Source organism: Protopterus annectens, chromosome 2.part1, assembly GCF_019279795.1.
Source record: "Protopterus annectens isolate FY-2018-M chromosome 2.part1, PAN1.0, whole genome shotgun sequence".
NCBI lineage: Eukaryota > Metazoa > Chordata > Ceratodontiformes > Protopteridae > Protopterus > Protopterus annectens.
In genome coordinates, this window is record NC_056729.1 from 948,135,409 (window position 1) to 948,154,375 (window position 18,967).

Below are 18,967 nucleotides of genomic sequence, written 5' to 3' on the forward strand. Positions count from 1 at the left end.
TGTTCTTGATAAATGGGGTAACATTTATGTACCTCTATTGGGCACTGGTGGAGATAATATTCAAAATAAACCTCCAGAGACAACAGTGCAGTCTGTGCCCAATTTTCAACAAGCATGTGTAGTGCAGTATAATCCTTTATACTCCCAGATTAAAGGGATTTTGATAAGAAATTGGAACGTTTTTAAAACTAATACTGAGGTTTTTCATACCTTGGGTGACAAACCCATCTTTTCTACAAAGGTTGGGTCCAACCTCAAGTCTTTATTAGAGACAGGTAGTGGTTGTAATACTAAACATGACAAAAGATGTGGAAGTAGACCATGTGGGATGTGTTCCTATTGTTCATATATATTACAAGATTCTTCTATTTCCCTTGACAATAAAAATAAAAGTCATGTTTTCTTAAAAAGTGGTAGTTGTTGTTCCAGCAAGTTAGTTTACATAGCCATCTGCAATACCTGTTCTTCCTTCTATGTAGGTAAGACAGAGAGAATGTTTAAAACTAGAATATATGAACATCTCTATGATATCAAAAATAAAAAAGATACTAATGCTTTATATAAGGATAGCATTGTATGCAATGGTTATTTATGTTTTAAGTTTGGTATACTTGAATTTGTAACAGTTGAAGCAAGGAGTGGTGATTGGCAAAATGCTTTATATAAGAAAGAGTTACTGTGGCAGTTAAGATTAGCTGCTGATTATCCACCAGGGCTTAATGAGCATATTACTATAATGCCAATTCTTAAAGAAAAGGCAAATCTAGTCTAGTAGTGTTAACGATGTTTGTTATATCCAAGTGCTTTGGGATAATATTCTTGTATGCTTTTTTGCTTATGTTATGTGGATATGGTTAATTCTGATGAAATTATCTGTTTTTTTGCACCTAACTCCTGCTTGTATATTCCAGTATGTTCATTTTCCATCAATGGAATTAGTTGGTTTAGAACCAATGGCAGACCAGCAACTTGTATTTAAATGTAAAATTCACAATGACAACTTGTTCTGAAGAAGTCATACTAATTGATGAAAGCGCTTAACCTGGTTGTTTTATTATTTTTTAAACATTAAATAAGGATTGTGGACTCGCAACGCTGTGCTCTTTTATTTTTCATGGTATAAGAATGAGGTCAGCTCCCTAACTGAATGGTGCAATAACAACAATTTGGACCTGAACATCAGTAAAACAAAAGAAATTATTACTGACTTCAGAAATAGCTCTGCTGTGCACCTGCCCTCAAGATCAATGATGAAGAAGTGGAGAGAGTCCAAACTACAAAGTTCCTGAGGGTACATATATCAGAAGATTTTTCTTGGAGTACAAACATAGGCCAGCTAATTAAAAAAAACCCACCAGCGACTACATTTCCTAAGATTGCTGAGAAAAGCAAATCTCTCTATGAATCCTCTAGTTACCTTCTATAGAGAAGCCATCAAGAACATTATCACTAGCAACTGCACTGTATGATTTGGTAACAGCACAATGCCCGAAAGGAAAAAGCTGCAAAGAATAATAAGAACAGCAGAAAAGATTGTGGGCAGTAGTGTTCCTGCCTTACAAGAGCTCTTTGAACTGAGGTGTAAAAAGAGGTCCCACAAAATATGGAGTGACACTTCTCATCCAGCGTATGGTTGGTTCACTAAACTTGCTTCTGGTAGAAGATTACGGAGTATCCGCTGCAGGACCTCCAGATTCATGAACAGTTTTTTATCCAGCTGCAATAAGACTCATTAATGGAGACATAAATCTGGATGTATCAAAAATATAATGGATTGTTGCACTGTCATTCTTTTTCTTTTTTTTCATACAGTAATTTTAATTATTTATTGCATACTAAAGTTAATATATTCCCATTTAAGTGCAATTCCAGTCACTTCTTTATGTGCAATATCACCCAGTCTCACCTCTGTGTATAGTGTACTTTCCTTTTATGTGTTAATTATCTAGTACTTAGTGTTGTCCAATGTAATAAATAGTGTACAAGCATGTGTGACAGCTACTTAGATATTTTGTTTTGTACTATAGTTATTGTTTATTCTTTAATACCTATCATGTCTGTCTTTTTGGGTTTGTTTTCTCTTGTAAAAGAGCTGACACTCGAAATTTCGTTTAGGTAGTGCTTGTGTTTCCTAAATGACAATAAAGTTTCTTTGAATCCTTCCTTAATCTACTACTATGATATAATACCAGCACTTGGGGATTTAGTATTATTACTTAGTTAGTGCCCACAGTCTGAAAAAAACTACACCCTATAATGTGTAATGTACAGTGCAGTTCATCCAAATGGTATGTTTTTCAAAATTCTTGATATTTTCATTACACACAGACTTTTCTAAGCTGAACATTTGGAGATAACATAGGAAAAGTATTGTGATTTTCATGACATGGTAATTTTTCTGAAATGTCCAACAGATTTGTAGAGTTGCTCCATCAATGTACTTAAGGAAATTGAGTCTCAGCAGGCTTTAGTTTAATGATAAAAATATGTTACATTAAATATATAGAGAGGGATCAAAATGTAAGTATTCATCCAGGCTGTAAGAAAGTGGGAAAAACGACAATATTTAGGAGTCCATCCTAGTATGAGCCATATGAGATATTTGATTTTGAAGGGGAGGCATTTGATAATCACACATTTCATTGAGCCTTACTGATCAGCACTGTTATTCATTGGCAATATTGGAAATTTGATTGAAGTAGATAGACAATCAGTATAAATCATTTTATTTCTAAGTCAGTCAGTACTAAATGCCTCTGTAGCCTGTGGCTTACATGTAGCTGTACCTTGTCTCAAATGCGTAGTTAATAAACTCAAATCATAAATATATGGAATTTCTGTATCTAATCACAGATGTGGGCTACACAATTGTAATAAATTGCTTCAGTTGAGAGATGGTCCTGCCACTTTTGCTGTTAGTCTTCTTTTAGACTGTAATGAGACAGGTTAGTTTTACCTTACTGATGATGTGTTGTGATAGTAATCTTGCTCAGTACGAGAGGAACCGTAGGTTCAGACATTGGGTGTATGTGCTTGGCTGAGGGGCCAATGGTGTGAAGCTACCATCTCTGGGATTATGACTGAATGCCTCTAAGTGAGAATCCTGCCTAAACATAACAATACCGCAGCACCGCAGATCTCCGGTTGGCCAGGGATAGCTCATCATTAGGTTAGAGTGCGGATGGAAAACTGTCGCCTCCCTCCAGCAATGCAATGCACATTTGTGGGGAACGGGTGGTAAAATTGGGATGGTTTTACTTCTTCTGTCTTAATGTAGTTTTACTAAGCATGTGCTTGCATTTAAGATTATGTTTGAGTTACTGGCAGCAACTAGACAATCTTACTTTAAGGGTTAAACTAGAGTATCACATAAAGAATAATTAAACAATCAGAATTAGGATCTCAAATCAAGATGTTGTATGTGATTTCTATATTAGAAAGGTAGCATTGTTTGTAAATCCTGTCACATTACATTTAGTGATATTCATTTTCCATGCTGGCCTGCATCTCAGAACTGAAATTAAGACATTATTTGTGAAAACAGGGCTTCACATTGTTCAACCTTCATTTATTTGTTTGTCTGTTTACTTCTCAGTGAAAATGGATGTTTTCTCAAGTGCTCATTATTAGTACCATGTTCTCCTTATTGACAACACTGTCACTGTGTTATTTTTTTAATATTAGGTTTACAAGACATCATGTCAGCTACAGAAATTATGGCCAGAAGGATCATGTATTCAAAAAACTGTTTGTATTTTGAGTTGTTCTGTGGTTTTGCAGCTGTATAAAAGTTACTTAAAAGAAGAGGAGCCACCAAGCAATACAAGAAAAAACAAAGGAAAAGAAAACAGTACTCAGGTACAGTCATGCCTATCAGTTTCATTTTGTTCCTTTTGATTGCATTGCCTAACTTGCTTTGTTTTATATTTTAGTTCTTACATGTATGTTTGTATTTCTGTTTTGCTACTCATGATTTCTCTTCTCTTATTAATGATTTTAGTACTTACTGTGGCATTTTCTAGAATTACCAGAATCTATACTAAAGCATGAAGTTTATTACATATAATCCATATCACTGAAGCTAGTACTCCACTTTCCAAAATGAAAATGGCAAAAATTATCACTTCATTTTTGAAATTGTTTATTTGGATGTTTTGAGATGCTAAATTCCAAATATACTGAATGTAACCATAAATATTCGAGTTTTACTTCTTGGTTAAAGCTTTGTTAGATTTTTATTAAACCCACTGCCAAAATAAATTTAGAATTTCCCTCTGTGACATCAGCTAAAGGCTCTTCCATAGTGTCTGTGAATATGTTTTATGTTTCACTGATTTGATCTCATGGAGGTGGCATCACCATTGTGAAAATTAATTTTATAAGTGCTGGTTAAGGTAAACAACAGAAGAAAAATATTCGCCACTTAGACAAAAATGCTAATCCGTGCTTTGTGTGCTATATAAGATGGTGATAATAGGTAAGTCACTGAGTGCGACAGTACACTTTCATAAGGAATACGTTCACAGCAGGGATATAATGCCAAAGTGGGAAAATCATCATCTCTTTCTTGCTTTTGTTGGTTATTGCAACCCCCACCACACATTCTTCTAACTTGTCTCTTTCTTGCACTTTAGAACATGCTAACATTCTCCCTAATTATGTTGTTTCTGTACTCATTCCAAAAAGTAGGGATACTCACTCGTACTTGGCTTGAGTGATCACATGTTAATGCTGAGGTTGCAGCTCCAGCTGTATATTCCTCTGATCCTCTCGAACAAGATGACCTCATTCTTCCATTTGAATTGCTATTCTCAAGGGAATAGTGTTGTTGCCACAGATTCCCTTTGCCAAATTTATAATCACCATAGTCTCTCTCTAATTTGTGTGTTTTTTTATGTTTAATTATTTCTTCCTCAGTTGTTTTCAATAATTTAGCATTTTTTGAGACTGTCAGTTTAGTGCATAACTCTTACTGATTCCTTTATTTTATTGATAGAGTCTCTAACATCAGCGGTCAGTTTCTAACTTCTGATTGTGTCCCTCACAATGTGAATCTGATTGCACTGGACACACATGAGCACCAGCTAGTCATCTTTTTTAAAAACTCTCTTCGACTGAATCCTTCTCCAGTAACAGAGCTGAGGGGACTTTAAAAGCCGTTAATCCACACGGGATAATATTTAACTCTTTACTTATTTATTTTTTAAGCAATCAGATTTGAATAAATATTAGTCTCTTTTAGCAGTATCTTCTGCAAATTATCAACCAGTGTTTTAACATCAGCAGTCATTCAATTCAACAAAGTCCAATGTCTCCTCTTACTTTCAAGAAGAACTTTTCATCAGACTACATAACATCTGTAGTCCCTGCTGTTGTAACTGCATTTGCACTAACAGAAGGGATAAACTCATCCAGTGTTCTCTGTGTATTTGCATTTACATTTCCCCTTAAGAAGCTGAAGAAATTCACCTGAGTCCAAACTAGGCACCATATTTCAAAATAAAAACAATAACAATAAGTGAAATAATAAATAACAACCAAAAGAGTACACAAAAACTTTTATTAAAACAAACTCTCCTAGCTCATTGACATAATGTCTTCAAAGGGAGTATAAAAACACTGAGTAAATATTAATTTTAAATAATCACATCAGTCAACAACAACCATTCAAAACATGAAACAATTAATACAATTCAGTAAGAGAACATTCCTACTCTAACTCTTTGTTTAGACCAGACGTCTATTTTAAAGTCTCAAAGTTGAATACATGTATAACTTTCTTATACCCAAATAAATAATCAAGTAATTTCTCTGCATTCCATATTTAAACATTCTAATCTAGAACATACTTCTCAGCTGTCCAGATTTTTACAGAATATCCAGACTTTGCCTAATATTTTCAGTCTGATCCTTATAAAATGTTGGTTTTCTGACAAATTATTGGCAAATCATTGAGGACTGAAGACAGAAAATAATGACATACATTTGAATTTCAGACTTCATACTTTTCAAAAACTCATGCTAATTCAAAACCTGTAATCCTAAGTCTATAAGAACAATATTTAAAACTTGTCCCTATTTCTGGGCCATTGTCCTCCATTATTTATGGTTTGTCCAGATTTCTTGCTCTAAGAGGCTGAGAGCTATGTTCTAGAACTTTCACTAATGTAGTAAAAATGGCAATTATACTGTATTGGATAAGTAACACCCTTTTTTTAAAAAAACACCTTTATTGAATTATCACTTGTGAAATAGGCATAGTTACATTTATATAAAAGTAATCAAACCCTATTAACAAGTTCACATTTACAAATATTATACTTCATATATATTGCCATGTATCATATAACCTAAGCAACATTACGTAAATAATTCAATTCCTGACCCCCTATTTTAAACAAGAAACTTCTTTATTAAACCATCACTAATGACACAGGCAATCATACATTTATATAAATGAGAATAAACCACAATGACACAATCCTAGTTGCAAGTGTTTAGGATACTTTATGCTACTTTATGGATATAGTATTCTGTATAATTACTGTTATTTTCCTTAAAGGCCTGCCTCCAAAATCCCAGTCTCTTATTTCTTGGGTTACCCCCATTTCATCATCATCATCCCTTCCCATTTTGAATTATAGTTTTCTGCTTGTGCAATAAATAGAAGCTTTAACTGTATAGCTCTGAAATATGCCTTAAATTCGGGTAATACTGATCTACCCTGTTTTACTGGAAGAATCAGCTTATCCCACTTCACTCTTGCTATCTTCCCCTCCCAGGTAGTCTTTCAGCTCTTAATTGCTTTCCACAGCGTCTCCTCTGGTTGATACAAATATGCCTGACCTGTGTATAAAACTAAAGGGACTAAAAACATTGTAACTGCTTATACCTTACTATCCATATTCATATAACAAAGCTTCCATTTTCTCAGTTTTTGTATTATCTTTTTAGTCTCTTCCAACATATCCTTATCTGCCACACCAGAATTTTTTTTTAATCCATACTCCTAAATACTACATTTTATCATGTCCCCTATACATATGGATATTCATCATCTTCTTTTGGCTGTTCCCATTAGGAGTCGCCACAGCGGATCACCTGTTTCCATTTCTTCCTGTCCTCTGCATCTTGCTCTGTCACACCAACCACCTGCATGTCCTCTCTCACCACATCCATAAACCTTATCTTAGGCCTTCCTCTTTTCCGGTTACCTGGTAGCTTCATCCTTAGCATCTTTTTCCCAATATACTCAGCATCCCTCCTCAGCACATGTCCAAACCAACGTAATCTTGCCTCTCTTTCTTTGTCTCCAAACCTTCCAACCTGGGCTGACCCTCTAATATACTTATTCCTAATCCTGTCCACCCTCGTCACACCCAGTGCAAATCTTAACATCTTTAACTCTGCCACATCCAGCTCCAACTCCTGCCTTTTTATCAATGCCAGTGTCTCCAACCCATATAACACAGCTGGTCTCACTACCCTCTTGTAGACCTTCCCTTTCACTCTTACAGGTACTCGTCTGCCGCAAATCACTCCTGACACTCTTCTCCACCCACTCCATCCTGCCTGCACTCTCTTCTTCATCTCTCTTCCACACTCACCATTACTCTGAACTACTGACCCCAAGTATAAACTCATCCACCTTCGCCACCTCTACTCCTTGCATCCTCACCATTCCTCTGTCCTCCCTCTCATTCACACACATATATTCTGTCTTAGTCCTGCTGACCTTCATTCCTCTTCTCTCTAGAGCATATCTCCATCTCTCCAGGGTCTCCTCCACCTGTTCCCTACTCTCACTGTCTGATCTCGTCTGTTGACCTGTCCATCACCACTGCAAATAAGAAAGGGCTCAGAGCTGATCCTTGCTGTAACCCCACCTCCACCTTAAACACATCCATCACTCCCACCGCAGACCTCACCGCTGCCACACTAACCTCGTACATATCCTGTACCACTCTTACATACTTCTCTGACACTCCTGACTTCTTTATACAATACCACAACTCCTATCTAGGCACCCTGTCATATGCTTTCTCTAAGTCTACAAAAACACAATGCAACTCCTTCTGACATTCTCTGTACTTCTCCATCAACACTCTCAGAGCAAACATCACATCTGTAGTGCTCTTTCCCGGCATGAAACCATACTGCTGATCACTAATCATCACGTCCCTTCTTAACCTAGCTTCCACTACTCTTTCCCATAAATTCATGCTGTGACTGATCAGTTTAATCCCTCTGTAGTTACTACAGCTCTGCACATCACCCTTATTCTTAAAAATCGGTACCAAAACACTTTTTCACCATTCCTCAGACATCCTCTCACTTTCCAAGATTTCATTAAACAATCTGGTTAAAAACTCCACTACCATTTCACCTAAACACCTCCATGCTTCTACAGGTATGTCATCTGGGCCAACAGCCTTTCCATTCTTCATCCTCTTCATAGCTATCCTTACTTCCTCCTTGCTAATCCATTGCACTTCATGATTCACTATCCCTACATCATCCAACCTTCTCTCCCTCTCATTGTCTTCATTCATCAACCCTTCAAAGTACTCTTTCTATTTCCTCAACACACTCTCCTCACTTGTGAGTATGTTTCCCTCATTATCCTTTATCACCTTTACCTGCTGCACATTTTTCCTAGCTCGGTCCCTCTGTCTAGCCAATTGGTACCAGTCCTTTTCTCCCTCCTTAGTGTCCAACCTTTCATACAACTCTTCATATGCCTTATCCTTAGCCTTCGCCACCTCTCTCTTTGCCATGCACCTCATCTCCTTATACTCCATCACTCTGATAATCCCACTTCTTCTTTGCCAACCTCTTTCTCTGTATACTCTCCTGTACTTCTTCATTCCACCACCATGTCTCCTTGTCATCCTTCCTCTGTCCAGATGTCATACCAAGCACCTTTCTAGCCATCTCCCTTACTAGCTCTGCTGTAGTTACCCAGCTATTTGGTAACTCTTCATTGCCACCTGGTGCCTGTCTTAACTCATCCCTGAACTCCATCTTACAATTACCCTTTTTTCAATTTCCACCATTTGATCCTTGGTGCTGCCCTCACACTCCTCCTCCTCTTCTTGATCACCAACGTCATCCTACAAACCACCATCCTATGCTGCCTAACTACACTTTCCCCGGTCACCACTTTACAATCTCCAATGTCCTTCAAACTGGCCCTCCTACATAAGATATAATCCACCTGTGTGCATCTTCCTCCACTCTGGTATGTCACCCTATGCTCCTCCCTCTTGTTAAAATACGTATTCACCACAGCCATGTCCATCCTTTTTGCAAAATCCACTACCATCTGACCTTCTGCATTCCTTTGTTTAACACCATACCTACCCATCACTTTCTCATCCCCTCTGTTCCCTTCACCAACATGCCCATTGAAATCTGCTCCAATCACCACTCTCTCACCCTTGGGTACAGTCATCACCACTTCATCCAATTCACTCCAAAATTTTTCTTTCTCATCCATTGCACACCCAACTTGTGGAGCATATGCACTAACAACATTCATCATTACAACATCAATTTCCAGCTTCATAAACATCACTCTATCCAGCACTCTTTTCACCTCCAAAACTCTTTTAGCATACTGTTCCTTCAGAATAACTCCTACGCCATTTCTCCTCCCATCCACACCATGATAAAACAATTTGAACCCACCTCCGATAGACCTAGCCTTACTCCCCTTCCATCTGGTCTCTTGCACACACAATATGCCAACCTTCCTTCTGTCCATCATATCAGATAGCTCTCTCCCTATATCAGTCATACTGCCGACATTCAAAGTTCCGACACTCACTACCGCAGTCCTAGCCTTTCTCCTCTCTTCCTGCCTTCGGCCATGCCTTCCACCTCTTCTTCTCCTTCAGCCAACAGTAGCCCAATTTCCACCAGCACCCTGTTGGCTAACAGTACTGGTGGCGGTCGTTGTTCACCCCGGCCTCGACCGATCTGGTATGGAAATATTTACTGGTGTCCGCATGAAATTATTTGGAGAAGTTTTACGCCGGATGCCCTTCCTGATGCAACCCTCCCCATTTATCCAGGCTTGGGACCGTCACAAAGAAATGCACTGGCTTGTGCATCCCCAGTGGCTGGGTTCCCCCATACATATGGATATTGCTGAACCAATTTATGTGTGGGTCCATAATTTATCGCTATTGCCTTTGTTTTTAGCTTCATTAATTTTGTATCTCGAAAAGATCTGAAACTGTCTCAGACTGTTCTACAACACTGTGAAGTCTGTTTCTGGTTTTGTCAGGTATAAAATACTATCACCTGCAAATAGAGCCAGCTTTTCTTAACTATCATACCAATTATATCCTTGAATTTCTGAGTCCCTTATTTTCTTTGATAATGGTTCTAAATATAATGCAAATAACAAAGTAGAAAGAGGACCCCACCCACTTTAATTTTTGCCATTGATCTCTCATATATCCTCCTAATCAACCTTATAATTTTTTCAGGGATTGCAAATGTTTCCATTATACTACTCATAAAGTCCCAGCTTACTCTGTCAAATGCTTAAGAACCCACCAACAATGTTTTTTCTTACATACTGCTTCTCTGTGGATCATCTTTGTTCTGTTAATGTTGTGAAATGTTTGCCTCCCCTCCACAAAACCACATTGATCCATATCTACTAATTTTGGCATTACGTTTGCCATTCTTTTAGTCCTTATAGACATAAACACTTTATAATCATGGTTTAGTATTGAAATGGGCCTGTACAAAGCTGGAACTGATGTATTTTTACTCTCTTTAGGTATTACAGCTACCATTGCTTTCTTCCAGGATTTTTGTACTTCTTCTGCTCTTAAAATACTGTTTTTTAAACACCTTTATTGAATTATCATTTCTGACATAGGCACATTTGCTGCATTTATATAAAAGTAGTCAAACTGTATTAACAAGTTCACATTTACAAACATTATACTTCACAAGTATTGCTATATATCATATAACCTAAGCAACATTACATAAATTATTCAATTCCTACCCTCTTTTTTAAACAAGAAAATCTTTGTTAAACCATCCCTTACGCCATACACAATCATATATTTATATAAATGGAAACAAATCGCACCAACACAATCCTAGTTGCAAGCATTTTGTATCACAAAACATACTGACACACTTCCTCTTGCAAACATTATGCATCACTTATAATTTACCCAATCATTTTCAGTCAAACATTACATACCTCATTTAAGTCCTGCCTTCTTTTAAACCTCATTCCTCCCCTGTATGTATTGTTCCCACAATTCTCATTTTTTCCAATGTAGTTTGCTCCTACCCTTTTCTAAAGATCTCATTTCCAGTCATTTTATCTGTTACTATTTTCATTACTTCTTGTATGGTTGGTTTAGATTTTGATTTTCATCTTCTAGTAATTGCTTTTTTGGCAGCCACAATTACTAGACACAGCAAGGCCTTACCATGTCTAAGCAATTCAGATTCTGTGTCATAGCTCAGAAAAGTCATCTGAGTCATCACACCAGTCCACCCACTCAGCATCTCCTGCAGTGAATCCCACAGGGAATCCTTAAAGTCTGCCAACTCACCACACTCCCAGAAAATATGTTCACAATTACCTCTTTCTTCCCTGTCACACTTCCGTTTGTTGTCTACCCGAGGAAGCATTTTCTGCAGTCTGCTTGGGGTATAAAAATATCTGTGTAAACATTTCAAAGCAAAAATCCTAAATGTTTCAGATTTTATTGCATATTTGGAAGACATACATATATCCCCCATTGTTTCTTTGTAAATTGTTTATCCAATCTCTCTTCCCAATCCTTTCTAACCTCCTCTGATTGATTCTTATAGTTAGCAGGCAATATTTTATATGCTGTACTAATTATTCCATTTTTTAATGGCAGCTTCTGCTCTAGATTCTACTAGAAACTCTACCAATGCTGGTCTTTCTTTAAGACCCCTTCCTATTTCTGTTTGCCTACATTCTGATATCAATCCTTGATAGGGAAGGCAATCTCTAACCTGCAGTCCAAACAGATTCTTGGCATCTTCCCATTCTATCAACTTTCCCTCTCTAGTTATTTACTACCGATACCTTGGTTCCTTTGCCAGTTTTCTCCAATAAATTCCAGCCCCCTCTTGCCTATTGTCTATATCCCTAATTGCAGTCAAACCAATCAGCAGAATCTCCTTTCTCCATTCCTATGTTGGCCTGGATGTTTTTCGTGTTTCACTGTTGCAGTCATCACATTTGGGTTATCTGCTTGCAGTAACCCTCAGTCGGCCTGATTAACAAAGTATTGGGTCCTGCGGCGGTTGCTGTCCCTTCTTCCATGATGTCAGGGGTATAAAACATGCAGCCAATGCCATTGCATCAGTCTTTCTTGCTGTGCGGTGCCAGAAGCAGAAGCAGTTCGCAAGTGCCAGTCGGCCAACTCCTGAAATTTTCATTTTCGAGTTTCAGAACCGAAGTCTTCAACTAAAGATAAGTACCCTGTTGGGGAAACTTTTTCTTGCTCCTTACTGATGTCAGTAAAAGTTAATAATTGCATTTCTTGTGGAAAGCAAATACCTCACAAAGATTTTCATTCGTACTGTATTCCTTGCCTAGGCCCTGACCACGACGTACCTTGCTGTCGGTTTTGTGCTTTATTTAATCAACGCACTATCCGTTGTCGGTATATTTTCATCTCTAAATATTTTGGTTCCCAGTTCAATTATCCAGAAATGTCATCGGTAAGCCATCTGACTACCGGCATTCCAAAAAAATGCAAAGATAAAGACAGATACAGGCCGCCTAGGTCCAAAGCTACCAACGACGCTTCTCCTAAGCCAATCGCCAGTTCGCCGGTACTCAGTGAGGCGCTTTCTCAGCCCCTGATACCAGTTACTTCTGATTTGCAGGCCTCTACTGAGACCCATTTGGAGTCCAGTATGCTGCGAGATGCTTCAACTGTGGAACCTACGGATGTCTCTACCTTGGATGGGTCCGGAGCCGCTGTGCAGGCACCGGCTTCTGAGGGTGTATTCAGGCCTATGGACTTGCATATTAAACTGATGCCTTATTCTTCTTTAAGGCCTAAACCTCGAACCATGCCTAGAAAACCGATGCCCAGGCCACATGCTCAGGCCACTATGCCTAAAAAACAAATGATAAGAATGGCTGAATATCTTATAACTTTAATCAGGGGAAGCCAACAACCCTCTTCTAAGAGACCTATGACTGAATTTGTTTATGAATCTTCTGACCAGGTTTCTGATTTTTCTGATTCTTCTGATGATGTGGATTTACCCGTATCTACTTATGAGGATTCTGATGCAGAGGACTCTATTCCCTCTGCTTCCCCTCCAGAGGATTTTTCGTTTGGTGAAACCTTGCACACTCTAAGGGAGCATTTCCACTGGGAAAGCCAGGATTTTTCTGATTCAAAAAAGAGGCTTAGGGATTTCTTACTCCTGCCTCAGCATAGGCCTTTAGCTATACCTCCTGCACTAGACATTGTTGATGATGCCTTTTCAGAATCTAGTTTGGCCCCTGATTCTTTGCCTCCTGCTCCCAGAAAACCAGATAGATATTACCGGGTTCCTGATTCTCACAAGTTAGTTTTTAAAAATCCTATTGCAGATCCAGAGACTATTTCACAGGGACCCAAGGGCATTAAGGCTTCTACTGCCAAAAACCCTACCCCTTCTGATAGAGACTCCAGGGCGCTGGATAGATGGGGTAAGAAGGTTTACACTTCTGCAACCTTGGCCATTAGGGCCTTAAACTGTCAGTTTCATATGTTAAAGTATCAACAATATTATTGGATTGCTTAAACAGAAAATGATGTTGATTCCTGACTGTGCTGAAAGTAAGGAATTACAGGATTTAATGCATTCTGCTGAACAGGTTGGAAAACGTAGTTTGCAATGTGGGTTTGATTCATTAGAGGCCTCTTACAGGGCTGCTGTCACTGGGTCTGTACTCAGACGGCATGCTTGGCTTAAGGAGCAATCTTTGCCTGATCATGTTAAAGCTAACCTGTTGGATGCTCCCTTAAATCAGGACTGCCTGTTTGGCAACAAAGCTGAGGAAGTTCTTAAAAAGATGGAAGATAAAGCTAAATCTATGCAAACTGTTAAAGATTTCCTACAAGTTCAGCCTCCAAGATTTAGTAGGCATTGGCCCTCTAAGAATTGGTCCTTTCTGGCCCCTTCCAGGCCTTCTCAATCCAAACCCAGACACAGAAGAAACCCCAGGTTTCAGTCCCAGGGTACGCACAAGACTAAGCAGTGGGGGGGCTTCCACTTCCAAATCTGGGAGTAGTAAGACACCCCTCTATGGAAACTGTCTCAATGACTTGATTTTAAAACTTCCAAGCACTTCTCAACTGAATGCTCCTTTAGGGGGAAAGATTGGTCTGCAGGCCAACAACTGGGAACTCATTACCCAGGACAAATGGGTTTTTAATATAGTGTTCCAAGGATACAGATTTTACTTCCACACATTACCAACACCAAAAGGTTAGCCAGATCTACCCACAAATCAGTGAGCAGAGGCTCAAAAGCAAATACTCTCTCTTTTAAACATAAAGGCTATTCAAACTGTACCAGACGAGGAAAAAGGACAAGGTTTCTACTCAAGACTTTCCTGGTGCCCAGAAAAGGCAATTCATGGCATCCTATTCTGGCCCTGTCTACTATAAACAGCTTTTTGGTGATTCCAAAATTCAAGATGCTGACTCTTCAACAGTTGCTTCCTATACTAGGAAAAGATGCCTGGATGGTAACACTCGATTTAAAGGAAGCATACCTGCACATCCTAATCAGGGAATCTTGCAGAAGATACCTACGCTTCAAAGCAGGCTACAATCATTACCAGTTCTCTGCACTGCCCTTTGGCTTAACTACTGAGCCCAGGGTATTCACAAAGTGCCTAGCCCCAGTTATTGCATTTTGCAGGCAAAGAAATATTCAAACATACCCATACCTGGTTGATTGTTTAATTCAGGCAGAAAGCCAGGACATAATTTTGAATCATCTGGCCTTTGTACAAAGGGTGCTAACTTGTCTGGGGTACACCATAAATGAAAAGAAATCACACCTGGTACCCTGTCAACAAATTATATTCCTGGGGGCAAGCTTGAATACAACTTCCCAGATGGCTTTCCTCATGCCAGATAAACAAATTTGACAACCTACTTCAAACAAGTGGCCACAAAAACCCTACTATCTGCAAGGCAAATACTACAAGCCTTGGGGTTCATGGCCTCCTGCATTCTTCTAATTCCATATGCAAGACTGCATATGAGGAAACTACAATGGTATCTAAAAAGCCTATGGTGTCAACATTCTCAGGATCTAGAAGCAATGATTCCTATCATACCTTGCCTATGCCTAGAGTTTCTTTGGTGGGCAGAGGCCTGCCACCAAAACAAGGGACTACCATTCACACACCCCCGCAGCCCAAATCCTAACAACAGACACATCAGATTATGCATGGGGGGCTCACCTGGCAGGGAAGTGCATTCAGGGCAAATGGAACCCAAGTCAAATGCACCTGCATATCAATCAAAAAGAAATGTTAGCTGTACAGAATGCTCTGACAGACTTCAAAGATCACATTCTTCCAGGACAATTAATGGTAAAGAGGGACAACACCACTGTCATGTGGTACATAAACAAGCAGGGGGGGTACACATTCTTAGCCCCTCTGCAGGCTAGCCATGGCATTGTGGAAAACAGCCCTGAGCTACCAAGTGCATCTACAAGCTCAATTCCTGCCAGGAAAACTAAATACATTGGCAGAAGAACTAAGCAGAAACCTCATGGACCCACATGAGTGAAAACTGGAACCAAGGATTTTCAACATGTTGACAAGCAAATGGGGAAGCCTAGATATAGACCTGTTTGCCTCCCCCCAGAACTATCAATTGGACAAATTTTGCACAAGGACTCCCCACAAACAAGCTTGGAAAGTGGATGCACTGTCCTTCAGCTGGAAAATCCTATCAGTTTATGCCTTTCCTCCTCTGCCTCTGCTCTCCAAAGTACTACTAAAGAGCAAAAAAGACAAACCAAGGAAGATTTTAATTGCACCAGACTGGTCACGCCAACACTGGTACTCCCTCTTGTGCAGTGTGTCACTGTTGGCCCCATGGCACCTGCCTCAGACTCCTACCCTATTGTCTCAGCAGGAGAACCAGATTCTGCACTCTCAGCTTCAAACACTGAACCTGGCAGCCTGGCTAATTACCTAATCTCTCCTTTACTATCCCTCTAGGAGGCCTAGTACTAGAAAATCTTATGCTGAAAAATGGAAAAGATTCTGTGCCTGGAACAAATCTCAAGGGATGAGCACAGCAGTGCCCAATTTACCTCAGATTTTACAATACTTAACAGAGATGCTTCACAAGGGCCTGTCTTTCTCCTCCATCAAAATTCAGGCCTCAGCCATTTCAGCTCATTATAACACAGAACCTTCCCTCTTCTCTCCATCCACTGCTTAAGCAGTTTCTCAGAGGGGCCAAAAATCTACGACCACCCAGGAGAGCCCCAAGTCCAGCCTGGGACCTTAACTTTGTATTGGAAAAGCTCACCCTTCCTCCTTTCGAGCCAGCGGCCACTGCAAACTTAAAATTCCTTTCCCAGAAAACAGCTTCCCTTTTTAGCAATCACTTCAGCAAGAAGGGTATCTGAATTACAAGCCCTCATGGCAGTGGAGCCTTTCATTATCTTTCATGCGGACAGGGTGTCTCTCAGGACCAATCCCTCCTTCATGCCCAAGGTGGTATCCAGTGTGGCCCTTAATCAGTCCATTCATTTGCCAACCTTCTTTTCTAATCCACAGAACAAAGGGGAACAGATACTGCACTCCTTAGATGTGCACAGACAACTTAGAGTCTACTTGGACAGGACTAAACCTGAAAGGAAATCTGACCAACTGCTGGTGGCATTTGCTGCAGGGACAGAGGGGAAGGCTATTTCAAAGCAAAACATTTCCAAATGGATAGGCTATTGCATTAATTTCTGCTACAAATGCCATGGAAAACCAATCCCACAGGGGATCAGACCCCACTCAACCAGGGCTGCATCTACCTCTACAGCCTTTCTCAGAGGCGTCAGTACCAGGGACATCCTAGAAGCTGCTACCTGGAGTTCTGTACATACTCTCACCAAGCATTACCATCTGCCAATTTTCTCTAAATCCAGAGCTGGCTTTGCCACTGCAGTCTTGCAGGGCCTTATAGCTGGTCCTAATGCTATCTAAATTCCTCCTCCCATCCTTAGCTTTGGGAATCTACCCAAATGTGATGACTGCAACAGTGAAAAATGAAGAACATAGTACAGTTGTGTAAACTTACCATAAATATAGATGTTCAAGTGTATTCACTTTTGCAGTCCTGGTTACCCTCCCTCCAGCCCCCTTTCTTCTTTTGGCTATACCTCTACTCTCCTTTACTATGCTCAAAAGCTTTTTGGTGTATTTGCTTTTTTGTTGGAGGTATAACCTTGTATATTTATAGATTTAATTGCTTCCCATTAGGGGAGCACCTGACATCTGGGGCAAGAAAAACTGATGTAATGGCATTGGCTGCATGTTTTATATCCCTGCCGCCTGACTTCATGGAAGAAGGGACAGCAACCGATGCAGGACCCAAGACTTTGTTAATCAGGCCGACTGAGAGCTACTGCAAGCAGATAACCCAAATGTGATGACTGCAACAGTGAATACACTTGAGCATCTACATTTATGGTAAGTGTACACAACTGTACTTTCTTAGGATACTTTCTGTTGTGTCTTTTGGCTTTTCCCGGTTAGGGGTCGCCACAGCGGAACTCCGGTCCACTAATGATTGGCAGTAGATTTTTACGTGCTGAGTTGCCAGCCCTGATGCACAACCTTCAACGAAGGTACACCCATTCACGCATGTCTCCACACAGAAGACACTCTAGCTGAGAATCAAACAGGACAACGTCTTACTGTGAGGCGACAACACTACCGCAGCACCTTTTATAGATATACTATTCTGTATGATTATTGTTATTCTCCTTAAAGGCCTGCATCCAAAATCCAAGTCTCTCCTTGTTTCTTGAGTCCGCCCCCCATTTCATCATCATCCCTTTCCACTTTTAATTATAGTTTTCTGATTGTGCTATGTATAGGAGCCTTAACTACATAGCTCTGAAATACGCGTTCAAATTGGATAATCCCAATCTGCCCTGTTCTACTGGAAGAATCCTTTTATCCCACTTGACTCTTGCTGGCTTCCCCTCCCAGGTAGTCTTTCAGCTCTTAATTGCTATCCACAACTTCTCTTCTGGTTGATAAAAATGTGCCTGACCTGTGTATAAGACTAATGGAAGTAAATACATTTTAACTACTTGTATCTTACTATCCATAGCTAAAAAACAATGCTTCCATTTTCTCAGATTTCGTATTACCTTTTGTTTAGTCTCTTCCCACATATCCTTATCTGCCACACCAGAATCTTTTTTAATCCATACTCCTAAATACTTAATTTTATCGTATTCCGATAAATATGGATATTGCTGAACCAATTCATGTGTGGGTACATAATTTACTGCTATTGCCTGTGTTTTAGCTTCATTCATTTTGTATCCTAAAAGGACCTGAAACTGTCTCAAAGTGTTCCACAGCACTGTAATGTCTCTTTCTGGTTTTGTCAAGTGTAAAATAATATCATCTGCAAATAGAGCCAGCTTTTCTTGACTGACAAACAAGTTATATCATTTAATTTCTGAGTCCCTTATTTTCTTTGCCAGTGTCTTTAAATATAATTCAAATAACAAAGGGGAAAGAGGAAACCCCTGTCTTTTTCCTCTGCTCAAGCAGAAATTATCAGAGAAGACCTCACCCACTTTAATTTTCACCTCCGATCCCTCATATATCCTCCTAATCAACTTTATATTTTTTTCAGGGAATACAAATGCTTCCGTTGCACTGCTCATAAAGTCC

At 39.5% G+C, this 18,967-nt stretch overlaps 1 protein-coding gene across 1 annotated transcript in view; it reads left to right on the forward strand.

Moving 5' to 3' along the window:
- The window catches only part of LOC122794924 (probable ATP-dependent RNA helicase DDX60), a 3,096,781-nt gene that overhangs the window by 771,387 nt on the left and 2,306,427 nt on the right, over positions 1 to 18,967 (forward strand). The window contains exon 6 of the mRNA XM_044063517.1: positions 3,685 to 3,858. Within this exon, the coding sequence (XP_043919452.1) occupies positions 3,685 to 3,858 (174 nt within the window). The remainder of the gene's footprint in view (positions 1 to 3,684; positions 3,859 to 18,967) is intronic.